Source organism: Drosophila novamexicana, unplaced genomic scaffold (assembly GCF_003285875.2).
Source record: "Drosophila novamexicana strain 15010-1031.04,08,12 unplaced genomic scaffold, DnovRS2.1 tig00000596-arrow-arrow-pilon, whole genome shotgun sequence".
Classification (NCBI taxonomy): Eukaryota; Metazoa; Arthropoda; class Insecta; order Diptera; family Drosophilidae; genus Drosophila; species Drosophila novamexicana.
This window is the reverse complement of record NW_020824811.1, coordinates 4,794-24,213: the sequence shown is the minus strand read 5'-3', so window position 1 is coordinate 24,213 and position 19,420 is coordinate 4,794. Positions and strand designations below refer to the sequence as shown.

Here is a 19,420-nt window from a genome sequence, read left to right as displayed (position 1 = left end):
TGGCCATGTGGCCATCTGGTAATCTCCGCGGATTAATGCGACACTTTGCAGTTAACAGAAGTCGTGTTGTGCCGCCACCACCGCTGCTACTCCTGCTGCTCTTTGCTCTTTTGCACGCTTGTTAACAATATTTCGAGTTGTTGCACGCTGATGCGAGCACCGAACATGCGGCCTGCGGCCAAGTGGCAGCCACTATGCCACAGTGGGGCAGTTGCCCAGTGAATTGACTGAAATGCTGCTTAATGCACATGTATTTACTATGTGTATATGTCGATTATAAATTTTAACTTCCACAGGATCGGGAGCTTTTCGCGGCACTTGCTCCTCAGTAACTTATATCTGGGCAGGAATTCACATTTCATATGCATCGACTATCAATTTTTCGGCTCCCGCCGAGCCTTCAACTGAGCCAGGTACGTATTTTCCAATGCTGGCCAAACTGTTAGCCTGTTGAATAGGTAAAAGGAAGGTTCTGTAAGCTTGATCGAATTATGCACTTAATAAATTTATGGCTGATCTTCCTGATAGAATAATGAATTATATGAGCTTGAATTCCATCCGAGTATATAAAAAAAAAACAAGTAAGAGGTTCTAGTCGGGAGCTTCCGATTAGGGGATACCCTGAACCCTCTTCTTCCAACATCAAATGCATATATATAATCTCTTTTAGAAGCTATATGTCAAGTTTGGTGACTCTAGCTCTTATTATTTACCAAAATTTCCCAAAAAACAGAATATCGATATCGATTTTTATCGATTGCTTGGAAACGGAGTAAGTTATTGATTATCAAAACAAACTCGATCTGCGCAGGCACTAGGATCACCTACATCTAAACTTTCAGGTCTCTAGCTCTTATAGGTTCAGAGATCCTTGCGCTCATACATACGGACGGACGGACGGACGGACGGACAGACAGACGGGCATGGCTAGATCGACTCGGCTATTGATGCTGATCAAGTATATACTTTATGGGGTCGGAGATGCTTCCTTCTGCCTGTTACATACATTTGGATTTTGCACAAATACAATATACCCTTATACCCATTTTTAATGGGTGCAGGGTATAAAAATATCTGCCATTGAATTTTTAAAAAGACAGAATAATTGTGTTTCCCACTTTAAGTTATTAGCCCACAATCCAATAATTTTATGAAGACCTACCTTGGCGCGCTTAATAAGCTCACTTTGAGCTGTGAGAACGTTGTCCTTCTTGCCGCCCCAGGACCGCATGGCAGAGGCCTGCATAGCGCGTCCAAAGGAAAAGGTCAGAGCCCAGGGCTTGCACAGTGGCACATTGTTGGTGGCATTCAAGTTAACAGAGGCCTCTTCCTCCGACATGCCACCCGACAAGAACATAATGCCTGCAGGTTAAACACGGATGAAACAGTTCACATTTCTGCACCTCTTAGCTGAGCTCTTACCGGGCACAGCAGGTGGCACAGTGCGGCGCAGGGCCAAAATGGTAGCCATGCCAATTTCGGCGGGCGTATTGTTCTTGTTGCTGTTTTGACCGGCCGTCACCATGTTGGGTCTGAGCAGTATGCCCTCTAAGTAGATATGATGATCATTTAGCGACTTAAAGACAGCGGCCAGCAGGGCTTCGGTAACCTTTTGACAGCGATCCAGATCATGGTCACCGTTCACTAGCACCTCGGGCTCTATAATAGGCACCATGCGCTGTGATTGGCAGATGGCCGCATAGCGGGCCAGTACATTGGCGTTCTCCATGAGGGCCTGGTAGGAGGGCGTGTTCTTATCAATTTTAATTACACAGCGCCATTTGGCAAAGTCGCAGCCGTCCTTTTTGTACTGGGCGCAGCGCAAATGAAGGTCATCCAAGCCCTGGGTGGTGTACTCGTCCATTGAGCAGAAAAGCGGCACCGAATTCTTGTCTACCTTAATTCCCGGAATGATGCCCTTTTTGCGCAGCACCTCGGCAAAGGGCACTCCGCCGTCCGTCTTTTGGTAGAGCGCCTCATGGAACATAATTACACCAGATACGTTTTCCGATATCTTCGGATCTGTTGTGAAAAGAAGCTGACGGTACAGACGACGATTCTCCTCAGTATTTTCCACGCCAATCAATTGGAATCGCTTGCCCATAGTCGATGACGATTCGTCTGCGGTGATGACCCCCTTGCCAGGAGCGACAAGCGCTTTGGCAGTGCAGGACAATTCATCCTGCACTTCCTTAGTCGGATAGTAGAAGTAAGTTGTCATATTATTACACACAAAATTTCGATTATTTTTATTATAATTCACCAAATACGAATAATTTCAAATACATATATTTTGTTAATCTGACAGCAAAAAATGAGGAATGGAAAAGACAGTGTTCTCAATTCAAATTAGTATTACAAACAATTAAAATAGATTCAAATCGAATAAGTAACATTTAAATAGCTGAATTGGAACCAATTTATTTAGCTGTTGCCAGTCCTTCATATAAATAGACACCAAATTGTTCTGTGTTTAAATTTATCTCTTAATCGGTGAAATAAAATTGGCTGGACCCCAAATGTGATTACACTATTATCTTGTAACAGGAACATCGAATTTCTATATTTGTAAGGTTCGATCTCACGAGCCCGCCTCATCTGAGCGTCAGCCTAAAAAATTTCCACAATCCTTTTTATAATTGAATGTGGAGTTCTAATCGCAAGTGAACGTATATGATGTGGCACCTGCCGCCATACGAAAGTTGCCAAGACAACTGAAGGTATTTTAGGTAAGGGGGGTGGCTTTCAATTTAAGAAGTTAAGAACACCACCGTTTAAATAAGCTTTTGACCCTATTTAAGTGTATAATATTTATCGCCTTGTCAGATTTACTTTTGATTTATATTGCTTCCTTTTCTTTCAATTTATAAGTTCATAAATAAACCTTTGTTAATCTGTATGCTATTAACAAAATTATCCTTAATTTATGTGTTTAATATTTTGGTGCACCTATGGCGTTTATCACTTCTTAATTATTGACCGCCGTGACCGCAGTCGCAGGCCCAGCCCCGGCTTAATGATATTTTAATTGGACTTTTAATTGTTTTCTTTGTTAGGGCGCGAAGGTGCGGCTGCTTTTCATTTAAAATACTTACTTTTCGATAGCTGCAGATTAGAGAGCAATCTGGACAAAGTCATAGGAAAAAAAGTATACAGGATAAACTTGCCGCACATTAATTATATTTTATCCGCAATGAAAATTGCTGTGTAGCGTTGGCGGCTGCTCTTTTTTATGGCTTTCACACGCACATTTTATGGCAAAAGTTTTGTTAGAACAAATTATACGCAGCACCGTTGCCAATCTATGGTTTGCGTGCTATCTGGCAGGTTGGCTAACTTTTGTGATGAAAATTATAAGCGTTGGGGGGCAATTTGCACAGCATAAATTGAATTTTAAAAACACATTTTTTTCTCGAAATTTTCTTTTTTTGTGGCACAGACCAATTATTTTGCAGTTGCAAAGAAAATATCACTCATACGACTATAATTCTAATTGGCGTGGGAAACGCAACGAGTGCTCTGTTATTATTGTTATTTTATTTTATTTTTTTTTTGTTTGTATGATTTTTTATTGAAATTGAATTTTTTGAACCGAGTGCCTTAAAAGGATCGCTGGCGAGACACCTGCCTAATTTTGTGTAAATTATCGCACGAATTATGAGTCTCGAATGTGAAAAAGTTGCCAAAAATAGTCAGCGTCGGCTGTGATCGGCAACGAAATTAAATTCGATAAATATCAGACGGAGCCAATGTGCAGTCTATATGTCGATTGGACCCGATTGGAGTTGACTCGATTGATCTGGATGTGCATGTGTGAGTAGTAGTCAAGTAGTTTTTCAGTCCAGCAACAGTATCAATATTCAAGCGGTAAGCTCCGTGCGCCAGTCGAGCCGCCAATTAGGCCAGACACTGCTAACTACTTGCTGGTCGCACTGGCCAAAACGTCTGGCCAATAAATCTACTGTAAATCTTCGCAACAACCCGATGGCGGCTCAAAATGTCTTTGCACCTAATTGAGCGTGGCGCTGAGTCAGCCGTAGCAGCAGCCGTGGCGCTGTCACAGTAGCTTAAAAATTATTAATTGATTATCTTTAAACGTTTTAATTGAAAAGCGCGGCGCACACTAAACTGTACAAAATTGGCAACAGGTTAGTTGACTTTGCAATGCTCTAGGATTACTGAATACTTAAATTTAAGTATGTCTTAACTAATTGTACTATGGAATGAACTTACATTTTTGAATAGATATTCGTATGGTAATAATGGGTTATTAGAATTGAAATTATAAGAATAATTATAGTATATTTCATTAAGTAACATAGTTTTCTATGTTCATTTCATTTTACTGAATATCCTTTTAATAAACCCCCAATTGGAAGTCTGAAAGTATTTTTTATTTAATAACATCGTATGTATTCTCAAGTCTAATTTAATTTCACTACGTACCACACCCAATTAAAACTATCCCATATTAGGTAAACGTTACTTTGTAGCACATAAGGCACTTGAAGCCCCTGCGTACCTCCCATACTGACCATACTCAGGGCATTCAATGAACCGTCAATTGGCTATATCAAATTGGCGTTTTTTTTGCCGAAGCTGGAGCTGGTCTTGGCCAGGCAGGCAATGATGCCGCTGGTCAGCGTTTAGTCAGTCAGGCGTAATTATTGTTATTACCAAATTAAGTAGACAATTTTTTGTCATCGTTAATGTTAGCGTTGTTGTTGTCGTTGACTCTTTATCAGTCTGTCTGCCTGTAGTGGCTCAGTGGCTACTCGTAATCCGCCAACTACTTGCAGCTGCCGCCAGAAGTGCGAGTGCGAGTATCGTAAAAGTGGGTGTCTGTCTGACTTACTCACGCTGTTTCTGCATGGCATTTTTTTTTACGATTTTGGTTTCCAATTTTGAGCACAAAGTCGTTTTGACCAAAATAATACATACACAAACACACACACGCCACATATATGTATGGTGGCATAATTTTCAAGGAAAATCTCTTCATTTTTAATGTGCTTGGCAGCCACAGCAACTGGTCACATATGTTCGCTGACTGGGCTATTGCGTTGTCGTTTGTAAAAATCAATAAAAAATTATAAAAAAAAAGTTTTTCCGACGAGTATGGCAACGTCTTGAGTCTGGTCTGGCCTGGAGGGGTAGGCGGTGCTTATAAATCGACTGAGATTAAATCGAGCGCACATAATCATATTTAGCTTTTGGCCAGAGTTCAGTTGGTGGATGTCAACAACGGGCCAGCTCAAGATGGTTGGCCCCTCGGGGTTGGACCCCGCGTCGTGGATCGTGCAATGCATTTAACATGACCAAAACAATGGCTAAGCGCCACCATCTATGAATTAATCACGTTCATAATTTTGCATCGTGTTGTCTTGTCTTGTGTTTTCGCTGTTCATAACTTTTTTTTTCTCTCGCGCTTAATTTGCCTAAAAAAGGATTTGAACCAATCGAGTAAAAAGCCAAATCAGCCGTTAAATCGCCAAAAAGTTTTCGGCACTGTCCCCTGCTCGGCTGGCAGCCCAAGCAACTCTTATACATATTGCATAATTATGCAGCACTATTTGTTGTTCGTTTGCCTTGCTGTTTGTTTTTGCTGTTGTTTTGGGTGTTCGTTGTGGCATGTCTTGGCGCGAAAATGCTTGTGTGTGGCCATGTTGCAACAATGCATTGTTCATTGTGATTCTGTGCATATGTAGATGGGGTGTTTCAACTGACTGAATGGGCTGTTTTTATAGTTTAAGATAATAACATAGATAGCATTGGAGTCTGTTATCTCTGTTTAATCTAAGTATAGTTATTGTCCATATTCCACATACAGACCATTAACCACTTTTAAAAATTAACACTTTTTCCGTATTCGATTTTCTGTTTGAAAAGGGATGATTGCATATTAATGTTTTATAATATTTAACTTCTTCAGTGTTAAAATGTAGAATTCTTTCGTACAACCTTGTACCACTGATCCTAGATTTACCATGACTGAAAAGATATTTAAAAATGATCTTGTGACAAAGGAAACAACTTAAGTCAGTGAGATTTGGAATCATTCCAACTTTTGAAATCTTCTTAAGTGCTTTGCCCACACTGACACTGGTTCATTTGCCAACACTGTAACTAGGATTTACCTTGTCTGATACAACTGGCCATTTTTGTGAGCTGTCGAATCACAGGTGAGCAAATTTTTTGTACACTTGGTTGATAAGAAGGATGAGGCCTATGCAGGACGTATCGACAAGGGAGTTCTGGTCATTATCGTAGATTATGGTACGAATCAGAGCTAGGTTACGCGTGATGACGAGCTCTTCACCAAAGTTGTCGGCTTTTTTTATCGGCCTGTGCAATGCACATCTGCTAAAGCGCACTGCAAATATTTTGGCCATTCTAGGGTTTTCCAGTCACGCCATGTAAGTGATCGGGCAGGGCTTGTAATCTAACGGACAGTCGCTAACAGGAATAATATTCATCCATTCAGCAGTTGGAGCAGTTTGATATTGCCGAGAGCTTAACCAAGTTGCGACCTGTGCTGTATAAGGATCATGCGTCATGAATCTGGACAGGCTACCAACAAGTTGTCGGCTGCTCTACTACCTAGTGCTATGGGCATGGTCCTAACATATCCTAGTCTCTGTAAGCGTGACGTCCTAAAACATTTTGAAGCGCAATGGAAGCATACTTATTGTCAGCGGCTCGATGGAACCGTGCATACAATTCGCTAATAAGCACATGCATATTTTTCAGGCCGTTGACAAAATAGGCATGTTCATCGAAGTGTGCGCCTTCCAGCTGGATACGTCGTATATGCTGCGGCATGCAGCGGAAATAATTGGCGGCTTTTACTTGGGCACCAGCGACTTTGAGGGCTTGTGCATGAACCTGCTTTGTCAGTTACTAATGTCGCCACAGAGACGCTATCACTTGAATTACCCCAAGCAACCGCCGATGGATCTGCGCGGTCTTCGCTATTGCCACAATAAGCTCATCAAAATTGGATTCGCCTGTAGCAATTGCCTGTCGGGTGAGTTGTCTGTATATAAGCTTAAGCTTTATTATCTTCCGACGCTCGCAAGTACTCGCCTATTTGCGGTAACTGCGAGTGAGTTCTATGAGTATTTGTATTTTATACATTTTCTACCCTTGCAATATCCGTTATCCGCTATAATATTAGGTATAAGGCAACTTGATACAATTATCGAAACTATCATAAGCCTTATATGGGTTTTAAATGGTGGATGCGAGCCGCCTTTCAACCGAACCGTTTCAAACTCAAATTTCCAATTTCTTCTTTAAATAAACCTTTGAATGCTTGAAGGCTTATGAGCCTTGCGGTGAGGATCTGGTTTCATCAGTATACCGAAATAGCGATTTTTTTTTTTTTTGTTCGCCGACACTAACTTGAGTTACTATATAATAAAGACTGGTGCTTTTAAGATCAGAACATTTATTGTTTACACCCTTGAAATAATATGATGTCATGTGTCTGCAATGGTGTTTCTTTGAATATTTCTTTTACAGAAAAATCTTTAATCCTCCAGAGAAATTGAAGCTGTATATTAATAGGGAAGCCACAGATCAACGCCGGTGACAAATAGCTAATAAATCAAAGCTGCTGAAAAAGATATAAATAAATAAATATGCAATCTTTTCTTTCCCTTTACAATTGATTTCACTTATCTTCGGCTTTAATTTGGCGTCAGGTTCACTAAATTAAAACACCACCGGAACGCGCAACCACATGACTAGACCGCAACGCACGTGCGCACCACATAAATTCGCAGATTTCCACATGTCAGACACTTGACGGCGACGCCATTTTGTGAAATCCTCATTAAATCAACTTTCAGCCGATTGCACAGACGCGCTAAGGATGTCGCTGCTCGGGTGGCGGCATACTTTACGAGCCGCAAAGCAAATGTTTTGCTTTTTTCCTTTTGCTTTTCATTAAAATTTACGCATTATCGCATAAATACTTATGTACATGGCTGAGAGGTTGCCCGGCCGCCCCCTCACTCCTCTCCGCACCGCTCATTCCATCGCTTTGGTAAAGTTTGGCCAATTTTTGCCAATTAACAGAGGCGCAATCTCACGTACATCGGCCATGCGTTTGTCGCATTTTCATTTCGATAGCGGTTGGCGGAGGCTGCGTTGTTTGGGTTTCAATCTCGCGTTGCTTTTTATGGGCTTACGGGCAGCCGTAGCGTTGCCATATCGCCCAGCCCAGAGGCGCGTATCAGTGGCAGTCGTTAAAATGCTTGTCATAATTCCGCTTATATGCATGTGACATTTAGCGGCGATGGCCATTCAAGATTCCCATTGGGGTGCACTGGAGCACAACATTAATGGGGTGATGCGAAGCTGGGGTGTGGCGTTGCCATCCAGTGGCAATTATTTTAAACTGTATGGTGTCTGTTAACAAAATGCCGTCGCCACTCATGCACCGTGGGCGACAAATACTATGACATTGTTTGAAACGTTTTCAAGTTCATTTTAGGATTTATTAAATTTGAGAAAATGTCTAAAAAGGTTTAATAAAAAATTTATAATATACAAAAATATTCTTTTTATTATAAGCCTAACAGTTAAAATTCTTAAAGTTTAATTGAAATCAAAAATTGTATATATTTACATTTGTATTTTATTAATTTAATTTAAAATTAACATAAAAGTTGTTTTTATGATTAACAGCAAACTTAAAAGGCTTTTTGAATTTTAGAATAAAATTAAAGAAATGCGCAAAAACCTTCCATTAGCTCTTATATTTATTTTAATAATATTTTTTAAATCTTTATTTGATTACCACTGTCCGATATGGAGTCGTCAAAAGTAAGCCGCTTGGTCTGTATATTTCAATTTATTTTTTACACTCAGTAATTTCCTTTGTTTGAATTTGCCTGGGCGTACATTGCGTATGCGTAATGCAATGGTGTTTCTTTTTTGTTTGGCATGCCAAATATTTGTGTGGCTCTGGGCCATAACCTTGCCAGCGTTAAGTCAGCCATGCGGCCAGGCAGCCAGCAGCTGGTAATTGTCAATGGCGTTGGCGTTGGCGTTGACGTTGATGTCGTTCTTGCAGTCGCAGTCGCAGTCGCCGTCAAAGTTGGCTCTTTGGCGTTGGCGTGGCCGGCGCACGTTTCGATTTGCAGTCAATGAATGCGCTCGTAAGTCGTGTAACACTTTTTTGCACTTGCATTTGGCTTTGGCTTTGGAAATTTAATTTGCATTTTGAGTTGGCGACCACCCACGCGGTCTTCGGCTGCTGCCTGTTGCTGACTCAGTTTCCATTCATAAAGTCGAGCTTTTCGCTCAGGTGTTGAGTGCCGCATTTGGCATGCAAAGTGCAAGCGAATAAAACTTATTTTTGGCAAAAATTCAACCAAAAGACGTGCGCGTGTCTCAACAATTAACTCTCCCGACCAATCAGGCTCACAATTTCGGATAAACCTAAATTCAATTGGGCGTTGTGAAATGTATTTTTCTTAATTGCATGATTGGCATGATAAAACATTTATCAACGCTGGCTCCTGCTTGCTTTTATTGCTTGTTAATTGCCTAGCAGAATACACAAACACGACTTTTACGCCCCAAGACACGTTCCACAACCCGCCCACAGCCACGCCTATGCCATGCACTGCACCTGACCACGGACTTGGTCGGCCCCTTGGAGTTTTGTTGTCATTTCTGGAAATGTAATCAAAGTGGAAAACGCTTGGTGGTCAGACGACTGACCACACTTTGCAGCTGCACGGGTTATCTGCATGTTGTGCGAGCTAGAGATGTGCTCGAGCACGTGACACGAGGTCATGTACTCGATATATGCGTGATTTTACTGTTCTACATTTACACAAATGAACTGGCTTTAAATGTGGCGAGCACGCTCACACGCAAGGCACGCGCTCATCTCCAAAGCAAATATTTGCTGCCAGACGCTGTTAATACCTGCCTGGGCTGGTTGTGGGTGGTGGGCTTTGCTGTGCTATAAGCTGTAGGCGTGGCAAATATCGTTGTAAGTACAACACATTGCACATTTGCTTGGCCCCCAAAATGACGACAAATAACTTGAATGTGTGTGTGTACTGCAATGCTAATTGTGTTTCTATGTGTAACTGTAGCTGCACTTTGTGCGTTAAGAGATTTATGCGCTATGACAGGAAGCTCTTGATTAATAGAACTTTAATGAAAAGATTTATGTGGCTGCAATATTAAAACGCACTACGTTTTCGGATTTCAATATCGAGCTAATTGCTGTAATTGCTGTCACAGCTCAGACAAAACCAACGCGACAAATTAATTTAATATAAAGTAAGAAAGTGAGTAGAAGAGTAAGACATAGTTTTGGAATCATCGACTTGCAAATGGGAGAAAACTGTGTGAGAAACAATAAAGGCGCCTTTCAATAAAATTCACTTTAAAATTTATTCTTTATACAATTAGGCAAGAGAATTTATATGCAGGAGTATTAATAAAAGCTTAGCAAGCGTTCAATACGTAATATATTTTATGATCATTTTTGTAAGGTACACTAAGGGAACAATAAATAAAAAACTTCATTTTTGTATACACTTGTAGAGCCTATTGTATAATTCACCCACCAAATCTTTGACCCCCATTTCCACCAAGGAGGAATGGATTTTCAAAAAATTGCGAAGCAAATTTCATTGAAAATGTTGTACACGAACACTTTTCGCTAATTACCTACTGTTGTGGGTGGAATTTCCCAAATCGCTGAAACAAGTATTTATTAAGTTCTAATCTAGAGCTCTCTAAATAAGTTTGAAGCAAATCAGACAAAACTTAAACCTTCATCCACAAAGTCTTTGAATCACACTTTTTACCGAGGATACTTTAATTCTGAGAAAAAATGTGAAACACGTAAACACGTGAAAAACAAGTAAGAGGTTCTAGTCGGGAGCTCCCGACTAGGGAATACCTGAACCCTCTTATTCCAACACCAAATAAATTTAAAAAAAGTTCCCTTGGCAGGGTTCGAACTCGCAACTGACCGCATTACTTGCTGTTGACTCTACTCAAAAACCACACTAGCAAAAAAGGTATAAATTGAAAGATACTTGACATATATGTAATATTCAACATATCAAGGGAGTCTAGCTCTTAATATTTACCCAACTTGCTTGGAAACGGAGTAAGTTATCGAGCTAAAATTTCAAGTCCTTAGCTCTTATAGGTTCTGATATCCTTGTGTTCATATATACGGACAGACAGACGAATGGACAGACAGACGGACATGGCTAGATCGACTCTGCTATTGATGCTAATCAAGAATATATACACTTTATAGGGTCGGAGATGCTTCCTACTGAATTTTTTTTTGTTACATACATTTGCACAAAAACATCATACCCTTTTTACTCATTTTTAATGGGTTCAGGGTATAAAAAGTGCCATCCATGAGATACCCCGAACCCAGCGCCTAGCGATCACTTTTGGATACCCCAGTAGCTCGTCGGCAATTTGGCTCCGGATGAAATGGACCTGTTACCCGATAGAGTGGAGATTTCTAAAATCTAAATCGGACATTTAGTTCACTCGTTCAGTATTCAGTCGGTCATGAACAATGAATTCTGCTCAGCTATTAGGTCGGTAATACCCGACCATTGTAGGTGGAGATCGAGTTCGATAGCGTCATTTGGGACATACCGGTAACCTTGTTAGGTGCATCTAGGTCTTATAATTTTCGACTTATGCTTAAAAAAGCAAGTCACAATTGCGAAAAAGGTAAAATATATCAAGAAAATAATAATCAACTCGCCTTGTATATATTTCAAATTTTAAGTCTGTAGCTTCTGTAGTCTCTCACATCAACACACGGATAAAGGAAACGGCTATGGCTGGCAAGACTTGGCAGTTGAGCCTGAGATGCTTTATTTCCGCCTAATATAAGCACAAGCATAAAACCGCCTTTTCATCCATTTTCATTGGGCGTGAAGCAGACCCATTAACAGTATCTTACATAAAAATTTGTGCCGAGATTAATGTTGCAAAAATTATTAACAATCTTTGCGTTTGTTCGATCATTTTTAAAATGTTAAATAAGCCAAGCAAACAATTGACAAGTCACTTTTTTATATCTCTTCTCAACTTTCATGTTCATGGAAGCTCTCCTCATCCATCACTTGGCCATCGAATGCTAATGCACATTCGTTATTCAAACCGCAATGCTGAAATGCATCGTTAGCTTCGCCATAATTCATTCAATATAATCGCATGTGAATGACAATTCTATAACTCATTATGTGCGCCTGCTCCACATTAGACAATGGCTTGAGCAAAGCCCCAAAGCAAGCCATAGAAATGCGCGCAGCTAATTGATATTCTTCAGCGATAATCATGAAAATTTATGCCACAATATGTAAAATATTTCTTCGTCGGCGGCGTTGGCGGCGTCATCCTCATTGTTTCTTCAAGCGCTTACAACAAATTGCAATTGCAGCAGTTTCTGCATATTAATTTTCACAGCGCTGACGTCGACAAGTTGTTTGTTGTGGTTGTTTTTGTCGTTGTTGTTGTTGTGGCTGTTGCCGGCACGAGCTGTAGTTGCTGTCGAGTCTCGCATTGTCGTTGCTAGCTGCTGCTGCGGCCGTAGGAGCCACTTGAGCGCCGCTTCTGACAACTGTAACAATGCACTTTCAAATGATAATTGTTACAACTTTTATCGCTGATATTGCCAGCAACTGTTGCCACTGTTGCAGCAGAAACATTTGTGGGCAGCCTTTGGCTTGCAGTTGTTATTGTTATGATTATTGCATTGTTATTGGCATTTTATTGCTTCTGCGCTGCTTTCTTGTCTTTATCTGACTACTTTAATGCTTAAAGGCCGATTGGCGCAGCAGCATGCAAACTGGGTCCTAGTGCCTAGTTCGTAGTGCGGAGTTCGAGCCCCGGACCACAAGTAGATCCTATTTGGGCTGACAATCGTTTACGTGCCGTTGTCATAAGTCCCTGCCAAATGTTCATCGTAGTTTTTAGTGTTGTTGCCGTGTTTTTTTTTATGGGTGGGTGGGCATTTGTTTGTTGTTCTTTCAACGTTGACCGACATTGTTGCAATATTGTCAGCACATGTACAAAAAACAAAAAAAAAACAAACAACAACCACATTTTGTTTGCCCAATCGTGGCAGTCTTTTGAGGTAGGCGTGGGGGTGGTAGAATGGCAAAGGGCATGGCCCTAGCTGAACGACAGTTTGCAGCCACTGCCGCCCAGTCGATCAGGCGACGATACGTGGTACTTGAACACGATTTTTTGTTGCAATTTTTATTTTTATATGTTTTTTTGGACACGCTTATTGTTTGTGGCTGTATATTATATTTGGGCATTCGTGTTTTACCTATCGCATTTTGAGTGTTATTGATTCTCTATTTGGTTTATTGCGGCTCCCCATTTTGGCTAGTTTCGCTGGTCAAAATCAATTTCATTCATTAGTTGAAATGTTTGCAAATTATGTGAGTTCAGCGCCGAGGGGCACATAACCGACATTCGTTTTAATCACTGACAGTATTTTGCACAACTTTTTATAAATTGAACCCATTAAAAATCGGTAGAAAGGGTAAAATATTTTTGTGCAAATGTACGTAACAGGCAGAAGTAAGCATCTTCGACCATATAAAGTGTATATATCGCTGATCAGCATCAAAAGACAAGTTGTTGCGAGTTCGAACCATGCCAAGGAAACCTTTTTTTAAATTTATCTTTATTACTTCAAGTGAGAGCGTTGCGCGAACTGCATTTGGTGTTGGAATGAGAGGGTTCAGGGTATTCCCAAGTAAGGAGCTTCCGACTAGAACCTCTTACTTGTTTAATAAAAGTACCTGTAACTTTTAAAAGTTTGTTAGCGTAGGGACGCAACGCATTGATCTTCCGTTTAACAAATATTCCAATATTTTGATTGATATTCTGGTACAAAAATCTTGTATAATCGTCAAATACCTCACGTTTTTCTGCAAATGGTAAATAATGTTTATTGATTACAGTTGGTTAATTTCGTATTCATGGCGCTGAGCTGATGCCAACTAATTGACACTTAACATGGCTTGAAGTATTTTCAAGTTAATTGTGTGTCGACATCAACAACAACCGCAGCCCCCCAACACTCCCTCTAACGAAGCACAGTTGACCATTAGCTAGCTCTATTCATGCACATGATAGTATTTAAATTGCCCTGTCGTTTGCTGTTGTCAATGCTGCTGTGACTGTTATTGCGCTTGACATTTTATCGATACACCTGCAAAATTGTTGCTGCTACGCAGCGAACTTCCATATGCAAGTAAACAACATAAAATCTGACTTCAAAACAACAGCCAAAAATGTGTCCCCACCAGACCGAAGAGTGCAGCTAAAACTTTCGACTCTCGTCTGGCTGCGTAGGCGGCCAAAACAACAATAAGTAAAACAATGGCAAACAAAAAATAGACGAGTCTCGTTCCACAAGTCAAATATCTCGCAAAATGCAAAACACTTTTACCCATCAAAGCAAGCTTAGGGGTATTCTGATTTTATGGAATCAATTTCTTTGGATATTGAAACCACTCTTTATTTACTTCAACCTTTCAGTTTCATGCATGTTAATGGCCGTATTTATATTTTCAATTCAAGATAATTAGTATGGATATCGATATTGTCGATAAGAGTTGGCATATGCATTTCATTTACATTTTTCCATTTTCGTTTTATTTAAATTTTTTTTAATTTTTGGCATTTATTGCATTATTTTTATAAAAACATTTAAAGAAGAAATATAATTGTTCGACATTTTTTCTCTTGTAAACGTAAATGTTAAAATATGGATTTACTTCAGGCTATTGAAAATGTTGTCGTGCTTAATATGAATCGTCGACAAAGGAAATCATTTAAATTCATAGTACTTCACAACTTGTTGCTGTTTATTGATTTCCCTTTTATTTATTTTAACATAAATATTTTGCATTTTGGTCTTATTTAAATGTCTTGTTTTCCGATTTGGCGACTTCAACAATGTGCAAAAAATATTTAACAACTTTATTGGACATTCAACGCAACTTGTGTCACACTGCCAGACAAAAAACCAGTTACTTCCAGTGCACAAATATGTTAATGGTATATGGGTATACAGAGTGGTTCGTTTAAATGATAAGTGTTGTTGTTTCATTGGGTGCGGGTAAAGCCCATATATGTGGTAAGCGAAATTATTGAGTTGGAATGTGTTACTAAAGAAATGAATAAAGTTTAAAATCATTACACCTCAAATATTTTGCTTTTACAGTCCATATAAGGAAAGCATTAATGAGGCTAAACTAATAAATATCGTTAATTTTTCTTAAAAGAACTCAAAGTAGAAAAAAAAAAACACGTATAAAGGAAATCCAGCTCAAGAACAAATTTTAATTAAATACAATATGGGGAGACTTAGAAAATTTAAAATTTTTTTCAACAACAAATACTTTTACAATTTTTAACACGCATTGGCAATAATTTTATAAAAATTCTTAGCTCGTACGGCAATATATTAAAACCTTTCCCACTGCGACGGACCACAAAATACCTTAAATACTTTCGCGCGAATGCAACAAATTCCTTTTATTTATTTATTTTCATATTAAGGCAAAGGAAAAAAGTTCAATTGATGAAATAAAATGGCTTGTGGGTGTTGTTAACAATGCGTTTGTTAAATTATTGTTGCTGGACTCTGACAACCAAAAGAACTTAACTGCATGTTTGGGCGCATAAATAATTAAAAAGCTCGCAATAGTGTTGCATGGGCCATGATGCATGTTGCATGCTGTCATGCAGGCAACGTTCAAATTTCAATAAGCACTCTAATTGTTTTTAAGTGTTTTTCACCAGGCAGCAAACAACGTAAATGAGTCGTAATTGCATAATTCTAATTTAGCGTCGAGTTCTAAGCACCAAAACATGTTGACTACATTTAATGCATGCCACGTTGAGTGTTTGAGTTTTGAGTTGAGTTTTACACGTGTGTGCTGATGGGTATGGGTGTGGGCGTGTGTCTGGCTGTTTGGTGTGAATGGGTCGCTTATTTAGTCATTTTGTCTAATAACTTACTGCATTGCTGCTGCTGCTGCCGCGCCTGCCTGACTGTCAGCCCACCTGCCTGGCGGTAGTAATTGGGCAGGAGTACTGTGTCGGTAGCGCCGCTAAAAACTTTACGAATTATGGCTTTGAAACCTGGCACAGGTGCCAGCAAATTCGTGTGCATTTTAACTTAAAAGCTGTGGAAAAATATGGATTTGATTGTTGGGAATTTAAGAGGACATTGTAAATTATATTTAGTAGTGTATATAGAGCATAAAGTGTATTTTAATATTATTATTACTTCAATTAAAGAAATATTTAAGAACTGATTTTTAGTCAAATCGGTTGTAGTAAATTTTTGTTTTGTCAATGTAAGTATTTTAAGTATTTTTATTACAAAAATAAACCTATTCAATTTGTAACTAATATAAAAATGTATACTTTTTATAATTATAAAATGGACCATTTATCAATTTTATTATGTTGTTCATTTACTCCATAGTATATATTAATATGTAAAATGCATATTTCATTTCTCTTCTTTAAATAATTTACTTATGTATAAATTTGACCAGTCCATTGTAAAATAAATACTGACATTCGAGCTGCTAAATGCAAAGTTGACGCATTTGTCGCCTGTTGTTAACCCACTCACACATAAATTAACCATTTATTTTGCTTCGAGTGTTTGTACCATATATAAGTACATATATTTATATATATTGACGCAACGAGCGTGTGCTCTGGGGGTCGACTTATATCCTTATTGCTACACCTGCACAAAGCAAATACCAATTAATAGCTTTTTGAATGCAGCGAACCTACCGACCAGTCTGCTACAAGAGTTGGCTCAAAGTGAGAGCAATCGAGACAGAGGCAAAGGCAGCGACGGAAAAGGATTTCAAGGCCAATGGCTGGTATAACCAGGCGCACATGCAATTAAGTTACCATAGGCCAACTACAAGCTCAAAGTATGGATTGCAGGAAAAGTGCCGTTTATATAAATGACATTGCAGGATAGCTCTACTCAGTTAGCAGGCGATTGGCGTATGAAACGGGCGGATATGAAGCTGGAAAAACACAATCAGTCCTGGAGTGTATTAGGCTGGAGATTTGTGGCCTACTTAAGGGATTACTGTCAAAATTGTAGTCTGGCAGGCTTTGCCTATATAGCCAATCATAAGTAAGGGTAAAAAAGACGCGTATATATGCACATAAACTTGATATTGTATTTGGCTGCAGTTTACATTTCACGGAGCGAATTTTTTGGCTGCTATGCATTATTGCTTCGACCATAGGCGTTTATAATCTGATCAGTCAATATCAGCGCGACTTCACCTCGCGCGCTGTCAGCATAGTCCACGAGAGTCTATCGCCATTTGCGATGCTAAAATTTCCATCGATTACCGTTTGCGAAACGCGATTTAATACGGATTTTCCGAAAAATGTGGAAGATTATATCCGGAGGTATGTGAAACAGTTCAATCATATAAATATGCTATGTACAGGCTGGAAGTTTCTTACAGCTTGGGTACAGGCTTGAATGAGCCCTACAACTGGGTGGTTGAGTCGTATGTATCCTTCATATTGTTTCCACATCAGTATGTGTCGGGCACATTTTTGCGCTGTCAACCATTCGAAAATTGTGAAGAATGCGCCAAGTGCCCCAAGAAAGATTTTCGAAAGATTGCCACAAGGGTATATTGAGAAGAGGTGTACTATGTCTGAAGAGGTCGATTTTAAAATGTGTATTGTTTTATATTTCAGTTTGGTTTCAATTGCTCGGATCTGTTTATCAGTTGCAAATTGTCGGATAACACCTTCGACTGCTGCAACTACTTTCTGCCGATGATCACGCCGTACGGACGCTGTTTTCTGCTCAACTCACTTCAGAACAATAAGCCCGAATCGAAGCATTGGCTGCCGGCCATTTTGGATCGGGGTAGCCAACCGGAAATGAAACTGCATCTGACACGCTCTGCTATCATTAAAGTGCTCAATGAGGAGGATGTCATAACCACGGCGCTGCCAACTGTAGAAGTCACTGTGAGGGAGGGACAGCAAAAGACATTACAGTTTCACAAGGAAGCCATGGTGAATGATCCCAATATGAAGGATATTCCAGTAGCCGCCCGCGATTGCTACTTTCCCGACGAGGTTACGCCATGGAGCATGTACAAGGCGTACAGTTTCAGTGCCTGCATCAGCGACTGCTTGAGACTGTATCAATATGAGCTGTGCAACTGCTCCGTGTACAATTTTATACCATATGAGAATGAACGCTATCCTGATTGTGACCTTAAGGGCTACTTGTGTCTGGAAAGTTTTTCCCTGGTCCTGCAGGATATCAAAAGACTATTCCGCGCTAGTTCACAGTCACTGCATTGCCATTGCCTGCCCTCCTGCACGGAGGGCGACTTGAAAGCCATCTATGAAGATCAACCAGGTAAATTGGGAATCCCTTGTTCTGAACACACATCTTTAACGTGTTTTAATCGCTGGCAGCATAATTGCCAATGTTAGGGATACCAATGTAACAATTGTGATGCCAGTGTGGCCCACGGATCAATATCGCCGTCAGGTGCTTCGCACCAAACTGGATGTCGTTGTATCCATTGGTGGCATACTGGGTCTTTTTCTTGGCGCCAGCGTCCTGAGCGCCATCGAGTTTGTCTACTACTTTACTATGCGTGCTGGTAACAGTGCGCTGATGACACGTAAGAAATTGGTTAAGACAAATGCTTAATTGGCCGTCTGGCAAGCAGATGCAGAAGCATTCAAATCGTTGTCGAAGTCTTAAAAATTGCTTTATCATTTAAAGGAAATTTGTGTTTTGCAGAAAGTAAGCTTTTTAAGAATCAGTGTTTCATCATATATGCATAAAATAGTCTGTACGGAGACCAACGCTCCGCTCAAGCCGAAAGAACTTCATCGAAATTTAGCACGAAGATGGTGTTAGGATATATTCGCCACGCCAAACATCATAAGCAACCCATTTGCAGATACTGTGTGAATTTGGTGTCTGAGCTGTCTAGTATGCGAGATGTCGCCCGTTCAAGACCAGTAGCTGCTGGTAATATTTATATTTATTTAGTTAATTTGTCACTATTAAATAAATAAAACACAAATCATATTATCTAACAAACCGCAAGTCATGGCAAATGAATGGGAGTTCACAATAATTTATTTTTTTTTTTTGACAAGACCGAATCAGTCTACAGATTGGCATATTTATCTAAGCCTCTTCGTATTGAGAGCGAGGCTTATAAGTATAATTGTTAAATATGAAAGTAGGAACATTTTGAATAAATGAAAATACATGTTTTGTTCTCTTGTGCACTTGAGGGGAGACCAATTTATATAAGTTTTATATGTGAGTTTGTATCTC

At 39.7% G+C, this 19,420-nt stretch overlaps 3 protein-coding genes across 4 annotated transcripts; 2 read left to right on the top strand and 1 right to left on the bottom strand.

Moving 5' to 3' along the window:
• Positions 1-236: 236 nt before the first annotated feature.
• Positions 237-2,299, bottom strand: LOC115762542 (fructose-bisphosphate aldolase-like). Of its 2 annotated transcripts, XM_030704816.1 has the most exons (3): positions 1,423-2,295; positions 1,163-1,362; positions 237-447 (listed from the first exon to the last, which is right to left on the bottom strand). In XM_030704816.1, the coding sequence occupies exons 1-3, from the start codon at positions 2,219-2,221 to the stop codon at positions 352-354; spliced, it is 1,095 nt and encodes a 364-aa protein (XP_030560676.1). In that variant the 5' UTR covers positions 2,222-2,295; the 3' UTR covers positions 237-351. The 2 variants fall into 2 exon arrangements, with proteins under 2 accessions (XP_030560676.1, XP_030560677.1); XM_030704817.1 differs by lacking the exons at positions 237-447; positions 1,163-1,362 and having other exon boundaries at positions 1,434-1,548; positions 1,610-2,299.
• Positions 2,300-17,036: 14,737 nt separating this feature from the next.
• On the top strand, positions 17,037-18,542 carry LOC115762539. The gene is made up of 5 exons (XM_030704813.1): positions 17,037-17,215; positions 17,275-17,499; positions 17,559-17,730; positions 17,800-18,478; positions 18,538-18,542. The coding sequence occupies exons 1-5, from the start codon at positions 17,037-17,039 to the stop codon at positions 18,540-18,542; spliced, it is 1,260 nt and encodes a 419-aa protein (XP_030560673.1).
• A 2-nt stretch (positions 18,543-18,544) lies between these two features.
• Positions 18,545-19,119, top strand: LOC115762541. Its single transcript, XM_030704815.1, has one exon. It carries the CDS (start codon positions 18,578-18,580, stop codon positions 18,776-18,778), a length of 201 nt encoding a protein of 66 aa, XP_030560675.1. The 5' UTR covers positions 18,545-18,577; the 3' UTR covers positions 18,779-19,119.
• The last annotated feature ends 301 nt before the right edge of the window (positions 19,120-19,420 follow it).

What these genes read in the sequence shown, in the direction of transcription:
- LOC115762539 (XM_030704813.1), top strand. Translation starts at nt 17,037, where the DNA reads ATGACATTGCAGGATAGCTCTACTCAGTTAGCAGGCGATTGGCGTATG. An exon ending in GCCTATATAGCCAATCATAA is followed by an intron (nt 17,216 to 17,274) that starts GTAAGGGTAAAA and finishes ATTTGGCTGCAG; the next exon opens with TTTACATTTCACGGAGCGAA. An exon ending in TTCGAAAGATTGCCACAAGG is followed by an intron (nt 17,731 to 17,799) that starts GTATATTGAGAA and finishes TTTATATTTCAG; the next exon opens with TTTGGTTTCAATTGCTCGGA.
- LOC115762541 (XM_030704815.1), top strand. Translation starts at nt 18,578, where the DNA reads ATGCCAGTGTGGCCCACGGATCAATATCGCCGTCAGGTGCTTCGCACC.
- LOC115762542 (XM_030704816.1), bottom strand. Translation starts at nt 2,221, where the DNA reads ATGACAACTTACTTCTACTATCCGACTAAGGAAGTGCAGGATGAATTG. An exon ending in TGTGCCACCTGCTGTGCCCG is followed by an intron (nt 1,363 to 1,422) that starts GTAAGAGCTCAG and finishes TTTAACCTGCAG; the next exon opens with GCATTATGTTCTTGTCGGGT. An exon ending in AGCTTATTAAGCGCGCCAAG is followed by an intron (nt 448 to 1,162) that starts GTAGGTCTTCAT and finishes CCTATTCAACAG; the next exon opens with GCTAACAGTTTGGCCAGCAT.